General features: G+C 53.6%; 10 protein-coding genes across 10 annotated transcripts; 5 read left to right on the forward strand and 5 right to left on the reverse strand.

Moving 5' to 3' along the window:
* Positions 1 to 25: 25 nt before the first annotated feature.
* On the forward strand, positions 26 to 1,039 carry Z519_00316 (uncharacterized protein; the record flags this gene model as incomplete). Its single annotated transcript, XM_016758075.1, has 1 exon — positions 26 to 1,039. The coding sequence occupies one exon, from the start codon at positions 26 to 28 to the stop codon at positions 1,037 to 1,039; it is 1,014 nt and encodes a 337-aa protein (XP_016625324.1).
* Positions 1,040 to 1,500: 461 nt separating this feature from the next.
* Z519_00317 (uncharacterized protein) lies at positions 1,501 to 4,554 on the forward strand (the record flags this gene model as incomplete). Its single annotated transcript, XM_016758076.1, has 1 exon — positions 1,501 to 4,554. One exon carries the CDS (start codon positions 1,501 to 1,503, stop codon positions 4,552 to 4,554), a length of 3,054 nt encoding a protein of 1,017 aa, XP_016625325.1.
* Positions 4,555 to 5,196: 642 nt separating this feature from the next.
* Positions 5,197 to 6,396, reverse strand: Z519_00318 (uncharacterized protein; the record flags this gene model as incomplete). The annotated part of the gene is made up of 1 exon (XM_016758077.1): positions 5,197 to 6,396. One exon carries the CDS (start codon positions 6,394 to 6,396, stop codon positions 5,197 to 5,199), a length of 1,200 nt encoding a protein of 399 aa, XP_016625326.1.
* Positions 6,397 to 6,913: 517 nt separating this feature from the next.
* Positions 6,914 to 8,177, forward strand: Z519_00319 (uncharacterized protein; the record flags this gene model as incomplete). The annotated part of the gene is made up of 3 exons (XM_016758078.1): positions 6,914 to 6,935; positions 6,990 to 7,124; positions 7,171 to 8,177. The coding sequence occupies 3 exons, from the start codon at positions 6,914 to 6,916 to the stop codon at positions 8,175 to 8,177; spliced, it is 1,164 nt and encodes a 387-aa protein (XP_016625327.1).
* A 94-nt stretch (positions 8,178 to 8,271) lies between these two features.
* On the reverse strand, positions 8,272 to 9,952 carry Z519_00320 (beta-ketoacyl-acyl-carrier-protein synthase II; the record flags this gene model as incomplete). Its single annotated transcript, XM_016758079.1, has 6 exons — positions 8,272 to 8,433; positions 8,507 to 8,875; positions 8,962 to 9,390; positions 9,502 to 9,609; positions 9,665 to 9,843; positions 9,901 to 9,952. The coding sequence occupies 6 exons, from the start codon at positions 9,950 to 9,952 to the stop codon at positions 8,272 to 8,274; spliced, it is 1,299 nt and encodes a 432-aa protein (XP_016625328.1).
* A 379-nt stretch (positions 9,953 to 10,331) lies between these two features.
* Positions 10,332 to 11,817, forward strand: Z519_00321 (agmatinase; the record flags this gene model as incomplete). The annotated part of the gene is made up of 3 exons (XM_016758080.1): positions 10,332 to 10,475; positions 10,616 to 10,742; positions 10,829 to 11,817. 3 exons carry the CDS (start codon positions 10,332 to 10,334, stop codon positions 11,815 to 11,817), a joined length of 1,260 nt encoding a protein of 419 aa, XP_016625329.1.
* Positions 11,818 to 12,879: 1,062 nt separating this feature from the next.
* On the reverse strand, positions 12,880 to 15,969 carry Z519_00322 (uncharacterized protein; the record flags this gene model as incomplete). Its single annotated transcript, XM_016758081.1, has 1 exon — positions 12,880 to 15,969. One exon carries the CDS (start codon positions 15,967 to 15,969, stop codon positions 12,880 to 12,882), a length of 3,090 nt encoding a protein of 1,029 aa, XP_016625330.1.
* Positions 15,970 to 17,170: 1,201 nt separating this feature from the next.
* On the reverse strand, positions 17,171 to 18,924 carry Z519_00323 (dolichyl pyrophosphate Glc1Man9GlcNAc2 alpha-1,3-glucosyltransferase; the record flags this gene model as incomplete). Its single annotated transcript, XM_016758082.1, has 4 exons — positions 17,171 to 18,323; positions 18,370 to 18,563; positions 18,624 to 18,806; positions 18,865 to 18,924. 4 exons carry the CDS (start codon positions 18,922 to 18,924, stop codon positions 17,171 to 17,173), a joined length of 1,590 nt encoding a protein of 529 aa, XP_016625331.1.
* A 647-nt stretch (positions 18,925 to 19,571) lies between these two features.
* On the forward strand, positions 19,572 to 20,834 carry Z519_00324 (uncharacterized protein; the record flags this gene model as incomplete). The annotated part of the gene is made up of 1 exon (XM_016758083.1): positions 19,572 to 20,834. One exon carries the CDS (start codon positions 19,572 to 19,574, stop codon positions 20,832 to 20,834), a length of 1,263 nt encoding a protein of 420 aa, XP_016625332.1.
* Positions 20,835 to 21,151: 317 nt separating this feature from the next.
* Positions 21,152 to 22,867, reverse strand: Z519_00325 (asparagine-tRNA ligase; the record flags this gene model as incomplete). The annotated part of the gene is made up of 1 exon (XM_016758084.1): positions 21,152 to 22,867. The coding sequence occupies one exon, from the start codon at positions 22,865 to 22,867 to the stop codon at positions 21,152 to 21,154; it is 1,716 nt and encodes a 571-aa protein (XP_016625333.1).
* Between the last annotated feature and the right edge of the window lie 208 nt (positions 22,868 to 23,075).

A 23,075-nucleotide genomic window follows, 5' to 3' on the forward strand; every position in this document is an offset into this window, starting at 1 on the left:
GAGAGCAGGGCGCTCGCCTAACACTATGTCAGGAGTAGGCCAATTCATTCGCGGTCAACTTTCAACCCCGCCAAAACCTCAGGTCGATTTGACAGGACGGACCATCTTGGTGACGGGAGCGAATTCCGGGCTAGGTCTCGAGGCCGCCAAATTGTTGGCGCAATTAAATTGCGACACTATCATCCTTGCATGCCGAAGCCTTACAAAAGGGGAAACGGCCAAGCAGACCATTCTGCAGTCAATCCCCAGCGGCTCCCGCGGACGTCCACAGGCGACATTTGTCGTCTTTGAACTCGATCTGTGCTCCTTTGCAAGCGTGGTAGCCTTTTCAGAGCGATGCAAGGATCTCCCGAGGCTCGATGCCGCAATTCTCAATGCAGGCGTTGATCTCGAAGAGTTCACGCTTGCAGAAGGCTATGAGACAACTCTCACTGTGAACGTGATCTCAACATTCCTCCTAGCTACGCTACTCGTCCCCGTCATGCGCGGCTCCGCGAAGAAATACAACATCACGCCCACCCTCGCCATCGTCGGATCGGCGGTCCATTTCGCGGCCAACCACAAGGACCTAACCACTCCTGCCGAGGGACAGATTTTCAAGACGCTCTCGGATCCCAAAAAGGCAGATATGAAGGGTCGCTATTTCCTCAGCAAACTCTCCGTCATGCTGTTGGTGAAACACCTCGCGTCGACGTTGACAAAGTCAGCCGAGCAAGATCCCAATAACAAAGCCTTGGTAGTCGTCAACAATGTTGCGCCGGGACTCTGCAAGACCAATCTGTTTCAGACCCACGCGGAAACGTCTACCAAGGTTATGCTCAGCATCATCGGGCGATCGAGCGAGCATGGAGCGCGGACGTTGGTGCATGGTGCTACGGCGGGAAGAGAGACTCATGGACAGTATTTGAGCGAGTGTCAGGTCAAGAAGTATAGTCCTTTTGTCAAGAGTGCCGAAGGAGATCAGACGGCGAGGAGGATCTGGGAGGAATTGAGCGTCATTTATGAGGAGCTCAAGCCTGGTTGCACAAAGGAGTTGTGAGGGCGATGCTATCTATTCTCACGGCAGGATATTCGGATCTCCATGTGTTCTTAATTCCATGACACCCTTGCGAATGGGTATGTGAACAGTAGATGGCATGTGGTGGTAGCGACTGTCACACGTCTGTAACAAGGTCAAACCAACTCCAACCGCCTGGATTCCGTGCGAGCTGCGGGGGCGAATATCATCTTTCTTCCACTTCATCATCCTCGTCCTCATCCTCATCTTCCATCTAATAACTACACCTTTTTCCTATTCCGAGTGCCTGGTTACCGAATTTCTGTCATAGGATTGAATCGGCAGTGTCGAGCCCGCAGCAAGATTCGTGCTTGAAGCTGTGAGGTCGCGACACTCTCTGGCCTCATACGCGTACTTCTACCACCCACATCAATCAACGCCATCACTCAAGGCCGTCGCACATTGAGGTTGGCTTCGCCATCAACAGAAACAGGCTGCCGGCAATGGCAGAATTCTCCGCACTTACCAACAAGTTCCGCGCCAGTCTGGACAGCCAGCAGTCGGGAGGAGTACACAAAGTCAGCAAACGAAACCGACAACCCGTGTCCTGCTTTAACTGCAGAATCAAGAAATTGAAATGTGACAAGGGCCATCCGTGCGAGACCTGCGTGAGGCGAGGCGACGAGTCTAGCTGCGTATACGGCAACATTCCCCTGCCCAAGGCGGCCGATCCCAGCATCGCCGCCGGCGCCAATACGAGTCATGTCGTGAACAGACGAGGACAAGCCCAAGAGCGACTCCGACATTTGGAGCAACTCGTCATGCAAATGGTTGGCAACTCGACGGGCGCGCAGTCATCGCATGACTCGGAGAGCGCTGCCAGCCCTAGCTCGGCGCATGACCACGACGTGTCAACTACGAGCCTCGCAAAGGAAGGGCACCTCCAGTACGGCTCCTCGGAATCGCGCTATGTGGGCTCGACGCACTGGTCCGCAATTCTAGAAAGCATCCAAGAACTCAAATCTGCTCTGGTGAGTAGCAGCGATGGCCAAGGGGGCCGCCCATCAACCACCGAGCTCGATGAGTGCGAAGACGTCGAACCCCAGGAGATGGACGGGTTATTTGGGTCGACGAGCCATATATCGCTTTCGCAGATTCTGGCCCAAGCCCTCCCTCCGCGCCTGCAAGTCGACCGCCGCCTGTCGACCTACTTCAACAGTCGATATCTGGTCATTCCATTCATCCATACAGCACAATTCCGACGGCAATACGAGCAGTTCTGGCGCACACCGCTGGAGACGTCACCCCTCTGGGTCTCGATCCTGTTCTCCATCTGCTGCATGTCCGCCACCTTGTCTGAAGCCGTGGGCTCTGAGCCTTCGACGCCGGAAGATCAACTGAGTCCACGCATGAGTTTTCTAAACGCGGCATGCCAGTGTCTCCGCCTCGGCGGATTCGTTCGGCCTAAACGCCATGTGGTCGAAGCTCTGGGCCTGTATGCCCAATGCAAGTACATGGCTACCCTCGATCCGTCGCGGGACGTCAGCATCATCTTCCCCATCCTCGTACGACTCGCGTATCGAAGTGGCTACCACCGCGACCCTTCTCAGTTCCCTCATTTCTCCGTCTTCGAGGGCGAAATGCGACGGCGAACGTGGGCAATGTGTCGGCAATTCGACCTTATGGTGTCCTTCCAACTCGGACTGCCGAACCTGATACCGCCAAATAGCTGGGATACGTTACCGCCTTCCAACCTGCTGGACAGTGACTTCGACGAACACAGCACTGCTCTGCCGCCGTCCCGGCCAGAAACGGAAGCCACGCAGATACTGTACTTCATCGTCAAATCCCGGCTGATGACCACGTTCGGAAAGGTCTGCTCGCACGCACTCTCGTTTCGAGACTGCTCGCAACAAGAAGTCATGGACCTCGATCGCGAAGTCCGCGCCGTGTACGCCACCGTCCCCGAAATCCTACACATCCGACCCATGTCCCAATCCTTTGCCGACCCCAGCTATCTCGTCATGGTGCGCACCAACTGTGAATTCCTCTACCAGAAATCTCTCCTCGTGCTACACAGGAAATACATGACTCAAGGCACTCACCCCACATCGACAGAAGCGTGCACAGACGCCGCCATGGCAATCACACGGCACATGCTGGATCTACACAAAGAGTTCAAACCTGGCGGGCAATTGTTTCAAGATCGTTGGATGCTGAGTTCCTTCACGATGAATGACTTCTACTTAGCTGCCATGGTCCTATGTCTGGGATTGAGTATGTGGAAGAAAGCGAACCCCGGGAAAGAGCTCGAGGTGGCCAAGGACGACAAGAAGATGGCGGAGCAGTTCCAACTTTTGAAGGCCGCGTTTGGGATCTGTGAGGAGCTGACCCCGACGAGCAACGAGGCCAAAAGAGTGGCAGACGTCTTGAGGGTAGTACTGGGTGAGATCGGAAGCTCAGAGACCGTCGACAGAACAACAGGGTCGTTAGGCTCGTTTGGATTGAATACGGCCGATCCAAGGGGCGCGACGCCAATAACCCGCCAACAGCAAATGCAACCACCAGAATCCACCGCACTGTCTTCGAAACCTCACCCCTTCATGCAACCGGGACGATTCATGGGTTCGGCAATGTTCCCGATGCAGTACGACTTCAGCCTTGTGCCGCTAACCTTGCAAGATCCACAACAACAGCAAGATCGCGAGGGATTTCCGGATTATCCGTCGTCGTCGACATCGTCGCACGCTCAGCAGGATCGGAATCAAGCCGGTGGTGGCGGTGACTTCTTCACACCGGCATTCAACAACTCCAGCATCACTGACAGCAACGCTCCGCTGAACCCGAACCTGCGCCTGATGCCGGGCTTGCAAAACCCAGGCCTCGGTCCGAACCCGTTCATGAGTTTCCTCCCCTTCAGCCCAGCAGCATATGCGCTGCCCACGACGGCGAATCTGTCCTCAGCGACGACGATGGCGGCGGGGAAGGGGACGGGGACAACATCCTCCGGCGAGGCGGCGGCGGCAGCAGCAGCAGCAGAGATGTCGTCCGTACCGATGAATATGGACGTCGACTGGCCCTTCCTTGACCAGTGGATGGCTCTGCCGAACCCAGACATGCTATCCATATCCATGAACGACAATGCACCGCCGTTCTATAATACGTCTCCTCCCCTCCCTCCTTCCGCGCCGAATCCGACGCCCCAGCACCCAATGCCAAGTAGATCAGAGGTCCTTGCCGAGCAGCGCGACAAGAACGACCATCGAGATCACGACACACACGGCCCAATCATGGCCGCGGCAGAAGCAGCAGCAGCGACAGATTGGACGAGCACGCCGTACCGCTTCCTCGGCGGCGGCGGCGGCGACACCGACGGCAGCAGCGAGCGAAGAGCCCACCAGCGGGACGAAACCGCCAGCAGCGCAGACACGCCGATGACGGACGCCAACGGCGGCGTCAATGGGGTGCGAGCGGCGCCTACGACCAGCTCCGGACGACAGTTCACAGCCAACGCCACCACCACTTCTCCGGGGCAGCAGCAGTATATCGGGTACTGATCGAGTTCCTCCGCCACAAACCTCAGGGGCAATTTAGGCACAGAGTTGCCTGGGAGGGAGCGGAGTGTATGAATATTATACAACTGCAAGATGTAAAAACGCACGGACATGGGACATAAAAATGTAACATGTAAAACGAGGATGAAAAGTGTCCGCAAAGACAAAATCTCGATTTTTATTTTATAAAAAAAAAAGGTTTCTTTGTCTGCTTCTTGATCTCGTGCTTCTCACTCTGGCCTGATCTGTTATGATCTGCTCGTTCAGTGGCGACAAATTCCGAGATACCTAGGTATAACTCGATTTGCAACACATATCCGTACGCCATACATTACGCCCACCAGAAAGAAAGAAAGAAAAACGGAAAAGAAAAGAAAAGAAAAAGAGCTCCGGTTCCAATGCCGTGAGACTTGGCATTTCGCCAGCAGCAGCAGCAGTAGTCGTAGCAAGCAGCAGCAGAAGCTGTTATTTATCCCAAAAACCTTTCCCCAGAACCAACTACCAGCCAACTACCGGGGGTATCTTATCGTATACGTCAAAAAAAAAAAAAAAAAAAAAAAAAAATAGGTTTGATGGCGAGCGCTCCAGCCTCCCTGTCCTTCGACACCACGTTAAATCCTATCCTGCTTTTAGAATGAAAATGATTCACCCCTCCTGCTTCACTGAAAGTCTCTTCCGCTTCTCCTCCTCGACGCGAAGTTTCCAGGCTGCTCTGATCTCGGCGGCGTGATTCAGCAGATCCTGCTCCGTCACATGGCTATGTATCGACCTGATCACGCTCTTGAACACCTTGATGTGATTGGCGTTCTCCTTGTCGTGTCGGAACCGATGGAACCGCCACCGCTGTAGCTCGTCCTGGTAGCATTCTATGATGATGTCCTGCAAAGGGTGGTTCAGGGTCTTCCACTCTTCCCATTCCTCGGGCTCGACGTACATGTCGTCGACGTATGAGTATTCGTTACTCCCGAGATGGATGAATAGAGAAAACTTCTCGGGGATCGAATAGAAGTCGGGCTGCGGGGATTGATCTGGATCATCGGGGTCCGGGTCCATTCTGGCCCACTCGATACGGAGGAGAAAATCGACTGTATTTTCCGAGGGAGGTTTCCATTTGAGAATATGTGGATCTGTGCCCATCTTGTAGGGTGCATCGCGGCAGGTGAAAATCAAGCCGTCATTTCCGTGCATCTGTTTCACCCTCGGGATGACTTCTTTGAACATCTTCTCCAGAGCGTAACTGAACTCATTCTGTTTGTCCTCGAGCACAAATGGCCTTGTGTATTCGGGATGTTGCTTGAACATGGCATTGTAGGGCTGGAGGACATGGTTGTGGAAGTAGGCAAGGCGTTTATCGAGAGGACGTTGCATGAAGACCACATGGTCGAGGACGAGGCAGTCGAATACAAGGAATTTGATGACCGGTTCCCGATCCGGGTATCTGTCTTCTACCAGTTCCCCATCCAGTATCGTGCCCGTGTGAAATCGTCGGAAGGTTTTGTCTTCGTGGTGTGGGAAGTGCAGATTGGGCACATACCAGTAGTCGTTCTTTCGGTCGATGAAGTAGTGGATGTCCCTGTCGCCGTCTTGGGTGAGATACAAGAGGTAGCGCAGGCCGTCTGTCTTTTCGCAGACGTAGTAGTCTTGACTCTTGAGCTCTTGGATGTGCTCTGCAGAGAAAGAGACGGGTTGGGCTCCGGGAAACGACGTATTTCTCCCTCGCCCAAGAAGGTTGGCGACTTCGAGCTGGAAGGATTTCTGGAGCGCCGGACCTGCCCATTGCCCGCCGATGCGCTGCATGAGAGGGTTGGTCTCAGGGTGCTGGAATTCAGGGCCCCCTGGGTCCATGGCTAAGACGTATATGAGAAAAGCTGGGAGGCGAAAGGGAGGCCGAGGGACAAATGGAGAGCCAATACAATTTCCTCACACTTGACAACAAGTCATTTATCCAGGCTGAACCCATGAGAGTCGAACGAGGCCGCAGTTTGTTCGATCGCGCCTGCGTAGGAATAATTAGCCGTAGCTACTACTGCAGAGTATTCGATAAGTACCGCAATAATTCTTGCCACACCGAAATCCCTACCCAGTACTTTTAACATATAACCTTAAATTCAAGGCTCCATCTAACTGCAATTGGTCTAGCCTTGATGCGCCGCCCGCAGTTCCCCCCAGCGTACCGAGTAATCCTCCGCATTTCTCCTTTGACGTGCGCAAGAGGTGACCGCAGATAACGACCACACCGTGACTCGAGAAGTATACTCGGTACGTCGCGGCCGGTAGCGCTCACTCTCGACTCAAGCTGTTCCAGCTCGTTTGCCCGTCTGACAGTCCGCTCCCTATACATCCATCGAATAAGGTCTCCAACATGGCGGCAAATGAGGCACGAGGTTCGTGTTCATTCAATCCGGCGCGACGACGATAGGACTGATATCCGTTTCTAGCCTCATCTGTTGCATCCAACACAGAAAGCCTCATCAGTGCGTCCGGCTACAAGTTCAGCAAAGGCAGCAAAAAGGCGCCCAAGGTCAAGTTAAAGAAGCTGCCTCTGGAAGCCAAGAAAGAAGCCCAAGCAAATGGTCAGTTGAGCCATTCCCTTTCGTCTATATTTGCTGACCTTCATAGGCGTCAAGAATGTCGCGGAAGCGCCCTCACCAGAAGTACCAAAGTTCGACGACGAGACCATGGCTAATTTCCCGAATGGCCACCTGGAAAGCCTCGACACTGTGATTTGCAAGCACTGCAAGAAAATGGTTCTGAAGCGCACCGCCAAGGGACACATCACGCTGTGCTTAAAGTCAAAACAGGACAAAGCGCGCAAGAAAAAGGAGGCACGTGAGGCTGCGGCGCGGGCAAAGGAGCGGGCGGAGAAAGCAGACGACGACGATGATGATGACGATGATGTCAAGGCTCCTTCCAGAAAAGACGTGGCCAACGGCGACGATGACGGACCCAAGAAGACCAAGAAGCGAAAGGCCGATGCCGAAGACGACAAGGAGCCTAGAAAGAAGAAGAAGAGAGAGGAGCAGAAACAGAAAGTAGTTAAACCCAAGGGTCCGGTCGACGTCGAGAAACAATGCGGTGTTCTATTGCCAAACGGCGGGCAATGCGCAAGGAGTTTAACATGCAAGAGCCATTCGATGGGAGCAAAGCGGGCTGTCCCCGGAAGAAGTCTGCCTTACGACATGTTGCTTGCTGCATACCAGAAAAAGAACCAGGCACGACAGCAGAAGGCCGCGCTCGATGCAAACGCCCCCGCGCTCCTCGAAGAGGATCTCGACCCCAGTTTGGCCGGCCCTGTTGATTCGGATGAAGAGCGAGATTCGGTCATGACAGCCATCGCCAGAAGCCTTACTCGACCCCAACCACTCGTCACGAAACAATTATTCCCAACACGGCGGAAATACCAACTGGTCCGGATGAGGGAAATGCTATCAAACGCTATGAGCGGGAACAGATCTGGTGGCTTGTTCAGTGTCGCTCCGGAGAGTGCCCGAAGTGCTGTCCCTCAATCCGCCATCCACGAAACGTTTGCCTCGGCGATATCAGCTTCACCTGTAACGACAGGCATTGGGACGGCACAGGCAGGATTGAAACCGCCTCTCAGAAAGGCCTCAATTGATGTGGCCTAGACAAGTCATTTGTGGTCCAAGGGATGCTGTTCTGAGAAACGATCGTAGTGACTACGGCGGACGGTTAGAGAAGTCCAGCAGCTTCGCACGAGTCTCATTTGCATTTTTGGAAGCAGAGACTTGCATTTGTGCCGCCAAACCCAAAGCTGTTGGTCAAGGCGACGTTGACTTCTGCCTGTTGCGTTGTGTTGGCAACGTAGTTGCAGTCGAACTCGTCGCTCTTGGAGACGAGGTTGATGGTTGGCGGCAAGTTATTCTGCCCAGTCATGTTGTCATTATACCATCTTATGATCCCACCGTACCTGGGGGTCGAGACTGGAAGTACGTACCTCGTATACAGCCATAATAGTGAAGAGAGCCTCAATTGCTCCTGCAGCGCCTAGAAGATGCCCAATCGCGCCCTTGGTGCTGCTCACATTGATCTCCTCAGCAAATCTCCTGCCGCATTTGCTTAGCATGAGTGACTTGATCGCCTGGTTCTCGGCCTTGTCCCCCAACGGTGTGGAAGTCGCGTGTGCATTAATGTAATCTACTCTGGAGGGAGGGATCTGAGCTTGCTTGAGAGCCTTTTGCATGGCTAGAAGGGCTCCGGCGCCGTTTTCCAGCGGCGCAGTGAGATGGTGAGCGTCTGCCGAATTGCCGTAGCCGACGAGTTCGGCGTAGATTGTGGCGCCGCGGGATTTGGCATGGTCCATCTCCTTTTGTCTCAAAACGTCAGAATCTTGTCTGGTTTGGTTGCGGTGGCTGGCCATCGTCTCGCGAGTTTCAATTCGACTTGGCTTACCTCAAGCACCACACAAGCCGCGCCTTCGCTGATCACAAATCCTGCCCTGTCTTGGTCGAACGGCCTGGAACTCTTGCACGGCTCTTCATTGAAGTTGGTCACCAGGCTCCTCGAGCGGGCGAAGCCGCCTATCGCGAGCGGATGGATGCACGATTCAGCACCACCGGCAATCATCACGTCCGCTTCCCCGGATTTGATGAAGCGCGAGGCGTCCCCGAGACTGTGGGCACCGGTGGTGCATGCGGTAGTGACGGCGTGATTCGGGCCTTTGAGGCCGTAGCGCATGGAGATGTGCCCGGCTCCGAGATTGATCAGCAGCCGGGGAACGAAGAGCGGATGGATCTTGCGGTAGTTCTTCTCTTGGGCATACGCCAGGGACGTGTTGTAGAGATCTTCCAGGTTGCCGATTCCGGAGCCGAGACAGACGCCCTGTGCATGTAATTAGTCGTCAGAATTCCAGGAGCCCATACGTAAAGGAGTAGCTGGTTTGTGCCCTGTGAATGGAACGCGTGGGTGTTGGTGGATGTTTATGTCGCGTACCGTCATTTCCGGGTCAAGGCCCCTCCCGTCTGTGAAGCCAGCATCGTGTAATGCTTCAGCCGACGCTGCAAGAGCGTATTGTGCGAATTGGGCAGTTTGTCGGAGCTCCTAGTCCAGTGTCGGTCAGAAGATCTCCTTGATCAACCTCCCAGCCACAACGTACCGTGGACGAGACGTGATCCTTCGCTCTCCACACCCCTTCTTCTGCTTCTGAATCAGATTTGGGGACCGGCACCAGCCCGGCGACTTGGCTTGGAAGGGTCTTGAATTCATCCCCGAGATGGCGTGTTGAGACGATGCCACAGTGGCCCTGGAGAAGCCGGGACCATGTTCGTTTGACTCCTGAGGACCGATATTATCATCAACCATCTCTTCTGCTCGTGGAAACCAGCAACATACCAACACCCAGGGGCGTGACAGCTCCCAGCCCAGTCACGACAACTCTGCGCATCTCATCTCCTTGTCATTCTCCCCGTCTGCTTGTTCCGGGTCGTTTGGAGGAAACAGTGTGGGAGGTTGGCTCCGGCCAATCACAGGGCCCCCGACGGCCGCCGGAGATTCCCGCTCAAAGCGGCGTGAGTCTCGCTCCGTTTGGCTCCTTTTTGTTCCTGGTTGACTTTTCCTGGCGCCGAGTTTGATTCGACGCCCTAATCACTCACCCAATGCACCGTCTATGGCGGGCAGCGGGCCACACATGATGATATCCTCTGATCCTCTTAGATAATAGATATATACCTCCCTCTCATGCACAGGTAAGTTTTTTCCTCTCTTCGATATACACTCTACTCGGTGGTACGCCTTTTCCGCCTTTCTCGCCCGAGTCCGTCAAGATGCTACTGCCGTCGTTGTCCTTGTCGATATTGCTCTCTCTTCTTCCCTTCGCACATTCATCCTTCTACGACAATCCGGAACTCGAGATCCCGCCCGAGTCTGGCAGTCCGCTCGAGGACTTGAAAGCGAAATGGGACTTTGATGTAAGGCTGCCTCAGAATCCCCGTATCCCGCCCTTCATCACGTCGGATATGTACCCGCTTTGGGTGCTATCCATCTCTTCGATATCTCCAAGAAAGAAACCAAAATATTCAGCTTACGCCATGTGGATTGACTCTTGCAGTGGGGTTTCTCAGGCATAGCAACATTCGCCCATCTCAGACATGTAAAATGCCTGACCACCCCCTACGAGCCGTTTGATATCGGCATCATTGGCGCCCCCTTTGACACTGCCGTGAGTTATCGACCTGGTAAGCCGGACCATATCCTCTTCAACCAAAAAAAAGACATATCCCCCTGGGCACCATATGCATCGTCTCGTTCTCATTCTATTCAGGAGCCCGCTTCGGCCCTCGCGCCATCCGCGCCGCCTCTTCACGCCAGACATCCTTCCGGGGCTTCAACCACCGTGCGCATATAAATCCCTACACGTCCTGGCCTTTAGTACTCGACTGTGGAGATATTCCCATCACGCCCTTCGACAACGCTTTGGCCCTGCACCAAATGTCCTCCGCTTACATAGAACTCCTCTCTCGCCGACCGCTGAGTTACAAGAACCCGGAGAGTCACGAGCACCCCAAACTGATTACCCTGGGCGGAGACCACTCCGTCGCTCTTCCCGCGCTGAGGGCGCTAGAGAAGATCTACAAACAGCCAATCGCCGTGTTGCATTTCGACGCACACCTGGACACCTGGCATCCGGGAGCCTACCCGAGCAAATGGGCGTCGACGCCCACACAGGCCGACTTCACGCACGGGACGATGTTCTGGCTCGCATCTCAAGAAGGACTCATCAACAACGGGTCTTCGGTGCACGCAGGACTGCGGACGCGGCTTCTCGGCGACGACTTCCACGACTATGAGGACGACGAACGCCAGGGGTTCCTGCGCATCGAGTCCGACGACATCGACAGCGTCGGCGTCAAGGGCATCATCGACCTGATCATGGAGCGCATGGGGACGTCCACGCCCGTTTACTTGTCTGTAGACATCGACGTGATCGACCCCGGTCTGGCGCCGGGGACAGGCACACCGGAGCCAGGCGGCTGGACGACGCGCGAGCTGATTCAAATCCTGCGCGGCGTGGAAGGCCTGAATCTTGTGGGCGCCGATATCGTCGAAGTCAGCCCCGCGTACGAGGCGGGGCACGGCGAAGCCACAGCGCTGGCCGGCGCACAGGTCGTGTACGAGATCTTGACGAGCATGGTCAAGCGCGACTTGAAGGATAGAGGGGAGGACGTCGTCATTGAGAAGCCTGGCAGGAAGATTATTTCGAAGGAAGGCTTTGTGGCAAAGCCCCAGGAAGTCTTGAGAGATGAGCTGTGAGAGATCCCAGATCCTCCAGGGAACGGGGTCAGATTTCGCAGTGCCACCACTCTCTTTGCTGGCCTCGCATATCCTTGCCTCGTCTCGCGTGATGAGACAGGGCCGGGCTATATGAATCAACGGCCATACATACTCCGTACCTGGAACTTGGTTCTGGGACTTACTCCCCTCTCTGTACCTACTTGCGATCCATGCGAATAATTTCTCATTTGCCATCTTCGTCCCCGCCAACCAATCTGTCCGTCTCCTCTCCGGTCTAATGAACCCAGTGTATTATACTCTCTCCGACCCTGATATCTCCCTCACCTGTTTTCCGATTCCTCTGGCTGGCTCCTTCTAGATATCTCCACCCCCTCACCTAGGCCATAGCACGGGACATGCATGCATGCATGAATGAACTTGTGAGAAAGGACCGCGGGCATTCCGCTGCCTAGGGACTCTGAAAGGTCTCGAAATGTATAGGTCTTCTCCATGTGCTGAGTATGTACGATTCCCCCAGATACCTCAGCGGTATAACACTCTCGTCTCTCTCCCCCCTCTCCAAGAAAAACACGGACAGCTCCAGCTCCAGCTCGTTGCTTAACATAGATTGCCTATTCTGTTTTCACAGCCATGACTCTATCCCCAACATCTATGAATGCAACATCAATCCATCCTACATGGTGACAAAACTCCTCTCTAGTCCCCCATAGCATTTTCGGAAACCATGCGTCCCTTTTTTCTCTTCAGGGCGATAAATTCGAGTCAGAAAGATCTGCCCGGCGGCCGTTTTCATGTATTCATTTCTCATCAGTGTTCGCAAAGTTGTAATGCTCAGGCATCCAAACCGCCCAACCCAGTCGAATCAATCCAGCTCGAACGAGCCCACAGCCATAGTGGTTTGCGCCTCGCAAAACTTCGAACAGACAGTAACCCCCCCACCATAATGCGGTCAAACGAGCTCTTGTGAAGAGTAGAATTAGAGTCGATGCAATCCCCATCCCCCAGTCATGTCTAACCACCACAAACACCGCGATTCTTCATCCTGTAATGCATATTTTCGCAGACAGACACCGGCCCCTTTCAAAAGTTGTACCTCGTTCCCTGCCTTGTTACCGGCTTGCCCTGACGGTTCAACGGAGCCGGTGGAGCTGGCGCACTCGATCTTGTTTGTGGCTCCTCATAGATGATATTTTTCCTTCCTCTTCCTCTTGGTTTGGGCGTAGGATCGATATGGCGATGACCCAGTTCAGCCAAAGCGGTAGAGTTCTTCCACTTGAGACATCGATGTGTCTTGTCGCTGACGTTCGCCTTGGTCCTCGTGGACATCCTCGTTGGCGGCTCTTCGGATCTCTCTCGCGGTGCAAGATACGCGGCTCGCTTCTCCATATGTTTGATGATAGTCTCACGTTGCGAGTTGAGTTCTTTTTTGAGCTTGAGTTCTCGAATCCCGCGGGAGTCTAGCCATCCGATAAGCATGTCAAGCTCCTCTGGGGTGTCGTAGAAACCCCATTCCTTCGCCGAGTCCAAGTTCGTGGAACCTTCTTCCATTTTCTTACGTTCAGCTGGGGTCATTTGGAATCGTCGATAGTAAGCCTGCTTGTCCGGCTCGCTAACCTCAATGAAACCCTCGCGCTCCATATCGTCAGGTCCTTGAACCCAGATTCGTCCGTTGGCATACTCCGCATCCGCCGTCGAACTGTCAGGCAAGCCCCCGTGCGGCATTGCATTCCTCTCGAACCACCAATATCGGTTGCAGAAACGATCTTTCCCGAGAACCCGCGTCCGAGGGCAATCTGCTTCGCGAAGGTCTCCGTCGACAATGAGAATCTGCTCTTCTGCCTGTTCAATGCGATCGCGCTCCTTTTCGATCTGCTTGAGAACTTTTTGGTACTCCTTGCTTCCCTTGTTCTGTTTGGCCTCTGCTGCTTTCTCCTTGCGCTCTTGCTCTTCTTCACGTTTTCGCTTACGCTCTGCAGCTCGAGAACTCCCCCATCGCAAAGATCGCGTCACGACGGGTTCTTCGTCTTCCGAATCTGGAATTGAAACATCACCATCTTCAGCTTTCTCCACCTCAATGGCTTCTTCGAGTTCAGGCATCGGAGTAGGGGATTTCTCGGGCTCTGGTGCCAACAGTCTCCGCTCAATTTGAAGTTCCTTAAGCTTAGCCAAAGCATCCTTCCGAGCTCGTTGGTGCTCAATCTTGATTTTGCGGTAATGGGTCATGGTGTTACTCATCTCCTCTAAGAAATTTTTAACGGTCTTGGTCTCGAGGAATAACTGGCATATGACTTGCAGAGCCTCCGCGCGCAGGTTGATGTCCATGGTCGAGTACTGAATCTTGGCCGTTTCTATCGTCGGTTCAGCATTGAGAGGAGCGAGATGAGAAAGAATCTTGTTGCACAGATCCGTGAGTCGCGGTCTGCCAGCAAGCTGATGCAGCAACCCAACCATGACCAATTCCCAGCCGCCATATCGTAGGTCACGTTTTCGTAGTCTCTCAATCCAGCCATAATCTCCGAACATTTCAGCTGCTCGATGAGTAACCATAGGTTCGGGTTCTTCCGGCTCAGGTTCCGGCTCTGCAAATTGGACCTTGTGGAGGCTGCTGCGTGTTCGTTTCGCGGGGTATTCAGGCTCGGGAGTCGGTGTTGGCAGTTTGCTTTCCTGTTCATCTTCTTCTTCTTCATCCTCATCTGGATCGGGCAGGTCGGGTAGTGAGATTTGAATGGCCCCACCATCGTCATTTTCGGAGTGCACCAACTGCTTGAGGACAGCGCAATGTATCTCGACAAACAACTCACAGTCAAGCTCATGCGAGGAGAACATCATGGCTTCCACGAAATCATCAAAGGTGAACGAATCTAGTTTGAGAACTTGGCAATACACATTCAGAGTATTCCAGGTCTCCAGCAAGAGACCGACAGTTTCAGACTTGAGACCAGGGATGACGTGAGTCGCCGATTTCGCATCGGTGCACTGCTCTTTGGTGACGAACTTCAGCGTCGGTCGATGTGTACCGTCTCGGACAGGTTCAACATCAAGATCATCAATTGGATATTTGATTGGCGGAGGAAGCGGGGGAGGTTGAATGATTTGTTTGGGAGGCATCTGCTCATCAGGTGGCGGCGGAGGATAGTAGTGACCGTTCGGCGGGATATATTGGGGGTATCGATGATAGTAGTGGGCGAAGTCGGGAGGAGGTGGAGGAGGGTGCATATGGTCCCATGATCGTGGTAATAAGCCCGGATCGGGCATGGATTGTGGTGGATAGTTCTCGTGGTAGGGTAAAGGAATCCGCACTTCGATCTGCTGTACTTGGTGCTGAGACGTTTGGTGGTGGTGGTGGTGGTTCTTGCGTCCTTTGGGAGCAGGCTTCAGCTCGGGTAGCTTATGAGGTTGCCAGATTCCAAACATACCCTCTCCTTGGTCCGCATTCTGCTTCTTCTCCGCCTTCTTTGCCGCAATCTTATGGCCATACTGAAGATGAGGAGGGACGTTGGTGTCAATGCGAAATCGCTCGGCAATTTCGGGCTTGACGATCCATGGAGCGCCATTCCAACCTTCCCTGGTCACGGTGTTCTTGATGAAGGAGCGGAGCATCTGTTTCGTGAAGACCTTGCGATCTCTGACGATGTGGTTGTCGTCGACCAGGGCCTCTTCGTCTGGACGATCAATGAGCCGCACAAAATATCGGGAGAAAGCTTCTCTTGCCACGGAACCGTCTGACGCCCTCACCTCTGCAAACTTGGCTTTGTCCCGCACTCGCCCGTTCAACCGGGATGCGTCGTCCAGTATCACGGTAACCAGTTCACCTGGATAGAAGTCATTCTTGAAATCGGCGTAGACCTCCTCGACCAAGTTGTCGATGCGAGAAGTCGTGGAGAACTGGACTCGGCGCAGGACAGGTTCCCGCAGAGCCTGAGGAAAGGCCTCGTCAATCTCCCGTGACCCCTCGAGCTCGCTCCTCAGGGCGTCAAAGAATGTCAGGCCGGAACGTCCTGATACTTCGCAGGTGAATTTCTTGGACTTGAAAAAGTCCATGCGCTCGAGGTATGCATCGTACGAAGTAAATACTTCGTTGGACTCTGAGATGACCCAGACATCCGATTCCTGGTCGTCAATGTGGGGATGCGGGACGTAGCGAACGGGTTTCCTCTTGAACAGGACCATCCTGCCCGGCGGAGAATGGAACCGACTCGCGCAATGCGGCCGGCGGGGAGGCGGAATGGGAAGGAGAGGGCCGCAAGGAAGTTATTTCAGGAGGACCGCGACCTAGAGTTGTAGATTGGGTGAGCATCTGGGCGTGTTGAGGGCTGACAGGGGGATGCCAGGCGCGGTCGGAGGACTCCTGCGAAGGGTAATATACGTACATTCGGCGAGGTAAACGCGTTTATGGAGGGGGAATATCCAAATACGAGGAGAATTGGGGAGGGTGGTGATGGTGTATGCAAAGGGAGTTGTTTGGTGGTGGGTGCAGGAGGACAAAGAGTCGAGAACAAAGAGGTCAACATGGCGAAGGAGAAGTGGAGGGAGAGAAAAGACAAAAGACAATGCGAAATGCCCAGGAAGGCGGACGGGGACTAGTGTGTGCACTGTGCAGAGGGAAGAGAGAGTCCTGAGGAGTGGGCGGGATGCGTGGCTTGCTGTTGCGCATGGTGGAGCCGCAAGCCTCAAGCCGAGCCTTGAATACAGAGCAGTAGTGGCTACAGGCAGTATTAATACCGGAATAGGTGCGAATAGAGTAGGTAGGTGAGTGCCTAAGTCGGTATTAGGTGCCTAGGTAGGTAGAGCAGCAGCCACTCCAGCGGCATGCCACCACTATTACGGAGCACAAGGCGCGTCCCTGCCCGAATTGGCCACATGGGATCGGCGGAAACTGCGCCGAGCGGCCTCCTCGTCGCAGCCAATCATCATCCACCTGCCTCCCTGCCTAGCCATGGGCACTTGTCAACCTTCTCCCTCTACTCGTTCCAAGGCCATAATTGTACTTGTTCGACTCCGGCTGTTGATCTGAGTCCAATGAGACCATCCATAATCCTGTGCGCGCAATATCCAACTCCTGCCAGCCCATTATCAGCCCTGTGGACCCCCTAGCCGCCAACCATACCTGCCGTTTCTGCTGTCGACCACGGCTATGATGCCCGGAACGCTCCATCCGTGGACTCACGGAGGCGCTGGAACGATTTGATATTGGGCAGCCAACAAGGATGCAGAAGAACCACACTTTTTCAGAGTCTCAGAGCTCTCCATCCTAGGCAACTCACGACAGGCTTATCTTACTTTTCTCAGGCCGCTGGCGGAATGGTTATTCGTACATACATTCCGGCATCCTTGCGGACGCTTCTATATAACGACTTGCACAACATCACTCTCACGACAAATAGCAGACCATGAATCCTAGCCACGAGCCCAGCACCCCTATTGCCGAGTACGTGCTTATGAGCATCAAAGGCAAAAATTCATATCTTCCCCCAAACATAACCCGGTGTAGCAATGAACAATACGCCGTCAAGGGCACCGATACTGCAATGTAAAGCAGAGCAAAACGATCCAACAAGAAGACTCTCCTCCGTGTGGGCGCTGGAGCTAATCGTCCAAAGGTGTAGAGGAAAACCATCAACCAAGTTATCGTATATGCCACCTTAACCGGGAACTCTGCGGCGGTAAAGAGAAGCGGAAATAGAGACACGTGCCCAGCCACTGCCAAAGGGCGGAAGCTCGCCAGATATGACCGGTCCTTGACGGCTAACAGACTGAAGGGAATGATGACCAGCAGAATCGCCTTCTCATGGACATGCCAGCCAAATAAGAAAGACGCGTATCCGCAGAGCGTGAGAGCGCCAACAAAAGATTCCCAACTGGGTGCAAGCCACAACTTGGTTAAGGCGATGGTCTGGAAGGTCAATGTAAGCCCGAAACACTGTCTTGCTGTGATTTCCGGTAGAACGGCAAACGAAGTGTCTCCGACCAAGCCCCGGGTGACGCTGTTCACAGCCTTTTGGTCAACGTGGAGGCCAAGGTAAGGTGCACCCAGTATCAGCACCCGGTCCAAGAATGAGTAAGTCGCCCAGACATTCGGTGCCCAATATGCGTGACAAAGACCTCGCGCAAATGGAAACAGTCGGCTTCTCAGTTGGTCGAGCTGACCCCAGGCCACGAAAGGACCGAACACGACTCCAAATATGCCAATAATGCTAGTCCCGAGTTTGAATGTGTTTGCAAATTGTGGTTGAAACACATTCTTCGAATTTAGGCAATAAGTCCGGAGGAGGTAGACAAAATAGGCGGGCGCCAGGTAAAGGTAGATGTGCTTGAAGCATAAAAGCAAGGCGAACAGGATGCCACTCAAAAGCGACGTCGACTCCTTCCGCGCAAAGACGATGGACAAAATCAAGATGCCATAGAGAAAGCCATTGTATTGGAAATGGATATGGTCGATAATTAAGAAGCCAGGGGAGAGCAGGATCGACAGGGCTACAGCATGACTTTGGCGGCGTGTTGAAGTAGGGGAGGAATCCATGTACCTTTAAAATCAGCAGTGTTCGCTCATGACCGAGTCTCAAAACATACTTGTGCAAAGCGTAAACGAGCAGCAGCTCCGTGATGATGACAGAGCCTCGCTGGAAGCATATAGTGGCCCAGGAATCATAATTCAGGTTTTGGATTTTCACCATTCCAGCGTCGATCAAGCTGGCTGGCTGGGAGAGAAGCCATTCAAACAGCGCAAATGCCGGTGGATAGTCCAATGTCCATTCCGATGTAGCCTGGCACAGAGCGTTAGAGAAGAATGGAGGCTTCGGCAGCCAAGACATAGCTCTGCTGACCTCGTAGTACCACTTCTTAACGGGCAATGAATGAGTGATGGCGAGCCAATTCCGATGAACTTCAAAGTCTGTCGACCTGTAGGCCGGGAACAACAGAATCTTTAGAGCGGTCGCCACAATGGACGTTTGGAGCAACGAAGGCCATTGATCATGGCTGACCTTTTTGGCCTTTGGCCTCCGTTCCTTTGGAAGAGTGTTAGCCGCGTGATATTGGTCACGGCTGATCGGTCTGGATACTTACGGGGATGATAGGCGTATTGTCGCGAAATCGACTCAGGGTTGCCGAAACCGCAGACGCCATTGTGGTAAAGTGCCTGGCTGGGGCTGAAACTGCAAGAAGAGATTCACTGCTGCATAGGACTTGTACACTGCAGAGTGATGTGTAAGGAGTAGCTAGTACTCGGTAGTTGCTGGTAGCAAGCTGGTGGCTAAAACGACTACGCAATTTTTCACAAATGCTCCGCCGCACACGGCGACCCTGTTATACGGAGCATCAAATGGCATGCGACGAGAAGTCGCAAAAGTGTCCAAAATGTCCAAAGGGTGCCTCCAAACTGCTGCCAGATGGCATGCGTTCGATATGACATGACACCTCGCCCTTGAGCCAAAGGCCACTTCTCTTATACCCTTTTACTGTCCTATTTTCATGGACGCATTGGAGGGATTCAAGCATCATGTTGTGTTTCAGAATTTAAACGTGCGACATCTTGTTGAACCATCTCCAGTCACTCTTGACCTCGCGCGCGAAGTCCGCTACTGTGTTATTGTCGTCTGCGTCACCTTCGCTACTGTATCAATATTTAAATCTTGGATGTCAAACACTAAAAGATCTTCTTCCTGACACGGGTGTTGTGTCTTCTACAAAACCCTTCTGTGTGTAAGTAAACCTCTGTAATGGTCGATTGGTTTCGCATACTGACCCTTGTGAAGCCTTGTATAACAACCGCCATGAGGATCAGTCTTCCTTCGTTGCTGCCCTCCCTCCTCTGGGTAACAACATCACTCGCTCAAAATGTCGTCGATGAAATGTCCTTCGGACACAAACAAACCATCTCACCCAATTCCTTTGCCATTCCTGGTTGGGCCATGCTCGGTGAAGGACACGTGCCTCAACTCCTATCTGACAAAGTCATCCTTACACCTCCCTATGGCGGCCACAAGCGGGGGGCGCTGTGGACTGAACAGAAGAACTCATTGCAGGACTGGGCTGTGGACTTCAAATTCAGAGCAAGCGCAGCGGATAGAGGCAGCGGAAATTTGCAGCTGTGGTACGTGGCCAACGGAGACAAGACTGTGAGCACGTCAAGCATATACACCGTGGGGAATTGGGAAGGACTTGCAATTGTCGTCGATACAGTAGGAGGAATACAGAAGATTCGAGGATTCCTCAATGATGGCGCGGTCGACTACAGGAGCCACCCCAATGTCGACAGCCTAGCATTTGGCCACTGCGACTACGTCTACCGCAATCTCGGACGACCATCTCATATCAATGTGAGACACACCCGTGCCGGAGGTCTCGAAGTTCGGGTCGATGACAAAATGTGCTTCACCACGGCGAAGGTCACACTACCATCAGATTACGGATTTGGGATGACCGCAGCATCGGCAGATCCTCCCGATTCCTTCGAGGTGTTTGCATTCACCCTGTCATCCATCACTACACCACCACCTCACCAAGGCACGGACCAACAACCATTTTCGCAAAATCAAAATCAAGGCCAAGGCATGATGCAAATGGAAGACCATCCCGCCTCCTATTACACTACGACAGAAACCCAATTTGCGGACCTCCACAACCGCCTCAACCTCATCTCCAAGTCCATCCAGAACCTCTTTGCTGAACTCCAACGCGTGTCTTCCACTTTGGAGTCTCGACACGCCGAAATTCTCGCCCGCATGCCAAATTCCCAGTCCATTCTGAGCCTTGATAACCGCATGGCCAACCTCGACCGGATGGTGTCATCTCTGGAGAAGGAGTTGAAGAGCAGTGACCACCGGACGCAGTTTGCGAAATTGAGTGAGCAAATCGCGCAGACCCATGTGGGCGTGACGGAACATGTGCCAGAAAGGCTAAGGGAGTACGTCATTGCGCATACGCCCAGGATTGGGTTCATTCTGTACAGTTTCATGGCGTTCCAGACGTGTTGCATTGGTGCGTTTGTGTGGTATAAATGGCGCAAGAGTACGATGCCTAAGAAATACCTGTAGGAATAATGGGGGACGATGGCGGGGTCATGGCCATTAGCTAGCTCAAAGACTGGGCGTTTTGCAGAGTCAAGAGAAAATGTTAACGAACGTTAAGCAAGAAAATCCTCGTGTGTCTTGGTCTATCCGTCTCTCTGACAAAAAACAATCTACGACCAGCTATTCTATCACCCGTCGGAGTCATGTATTCCGTTTCCCCCCCGCCGTGATGCACATATTTCCACACCGTCCTCCGATCTTCAGAATCATACCTCGTTGATCATTCTAGAAACCCAGCTTAGCACTTTCAGTCGGGTGGAGGTCGTGGTACTTGACAAAAACTATGGCTTGCAACGATAGGCAAACCTCGGGTAGAGACAACACTCCCTGACGGTCCAGCGGCCACACATCCAGGCTAGAAAGCGCTCCAGGCCTAAGCCGTAGCCGCCGTGCGGAGTGGTACCGTAGCGCCGCTGGTCGGTGTACCAGTAGTAAGGTTCGGGGTCGATACCCTCGCGCTTGTACGCGGCGATCAGCTCCTCGTAGTCCCAGATCCTCATACTGCCACCGACGATCTCGCCGACGCCGGGCATGAGGACGTCGACGCTCTCGGTGACGCGCGGGTCCGATGGGTCCTTTTGCATGTAAAAGGCCTTGATCTCGGTGGGGAAGTGGGTCAGGAAGATGGGCACGTTGAGGATGTCTGTCATTCTCCGCTCGGCGGCTTCGGCGATGTCGTCGCCAAAGGTGTGCGGTTTGCCCTCTTCGTTGGGGATCTCGTGCTCGACCAGCCAGGTTATGGCTTCCGAGTACCTCATGCGCTTGAAGGGGCGCGAGGGGGGCTTGAAGTCCGGATTGAGGTCGTAGATGTATTTAGCGATAACAGGGTCCGCGAGAGTGATTTCAATGACTCTGCAGACCATGTGCTCAATGTGATTGAGCAGGTCATCGAAGGTAATGAAGTCGAGTTCAGCTTCCACATGGGTATACTCGCTCAGATGGCGACGCGTGAGGGACTTCTCGGCTCGGAAGGACTTTTCGATGCAATACACGTCCCCGAGGCCAGGAAGACAGGTTTCCAGGTACAGTTGGGAGGATTGGGTGAGGTAAGCCTTTTCGCCGTAGTAGTTGAATTCAAAGAGAGTGGCGCCACCCTCGACTTGCGTTTGAACCATAGCTGGAGGGGACACTTTTGTAAATTCCACTTCCTCGTACGCCTTGATAAAGGCCATTTCGACGGCTGCCCGGACTTTCATGACGCTTGACGAGATGTCTCCACGTAGTGTGAGATGGCGGTTATCGAGCAGCTTCTGGACGTCGCCATCTTCTTGCACTTTGTTGGTAATGGCTTCTTTGTCACCGACGGCCGCTCCGATCACGGTAAAAAAATCAGCATGGAGCTCGCGATCGAGAGGGGCGTGGGCTCCCGGAGGGAGAGATTTCAGTTCACCCCGAATTTCGAGCGAGGTCTCGAGAGTCAGAGTCATGGCTGCGTAGGTCTTGATCAAGTTGCCCGAGAATAGACATTGCATCAGACCCTTGCCATCTTTGAGGGTGATGAAGATGATGTCCTTCTGCGATCGTAGATGGTGAACTCGACCTACAACTCGGACACGGGTGCCTTTGGAGTCTGCGGTGCCTAGCTTGATTTTGGCAGGATCGACGGTGTTGAGCTTGATCTTGACGGGTACCGGCAAGCTTGGATCTTCTTCGATGACCACTTTCTTGGCCTCTTCGAGCACTCGCTTTCGTCTCTCGGCTTCTTGCTGTTCCCGAATGGCTAATTCGGCTGCCTTTGCCTGTTTCTTTCGATGCTGTTCGTAGAGGTTGGTGGCTTTCTTCAGAGCAGATTTTGCTGCTGGTTTCCACTCTAGCCGCGAGGCTGGATCAGCACTTGCGTCGGCAGGGGCCGTTTCTGACTTTCTAGTTTTATATGTCGCTTTCGGGTGCTGGATCATGGCGAAGAGAAGAGTTTTGTAGGGAGCGGCTTCAGAGCCGGTGGCAGAGTCATCGTCGCGACCGACGTCCTCGTCGACATAGAAAGTGTCCGTGTCCATTGCTGCTGTTGTTGAAGGTCTGCGACGAGCGAGATCAAAAAACCCTGAAATAAAAGGGCTGCATGAGTCAACGGTGGCTTATCGGGATAGAGTAAAATTTAAGGTTTCGGAACCTGGCGGCTAGCGCGCTTGGCGCAAAGCGTAAGGAGCTAAAATGGACCCGGAAACCGCAGTTTTCCTTTCCTCTTGCCTCTCCTTCTGCCCCAAG

This window comes from Cladophialophora bantiana, assembly GCF_000835475.1.
Source record: "Cladophialophora bantiana CBS 173.52 unplaced genomic scaffold supercont1.1, whole genome shotgun sequence".
NCBI classification, from domain to species: Eukaryota; Fungi; Ascomycota; class Eurotiomycetes; order Chaetothyriales; family Herpotrichiellaceae; genus Cladophialophora; species Cladophialophora bantiana.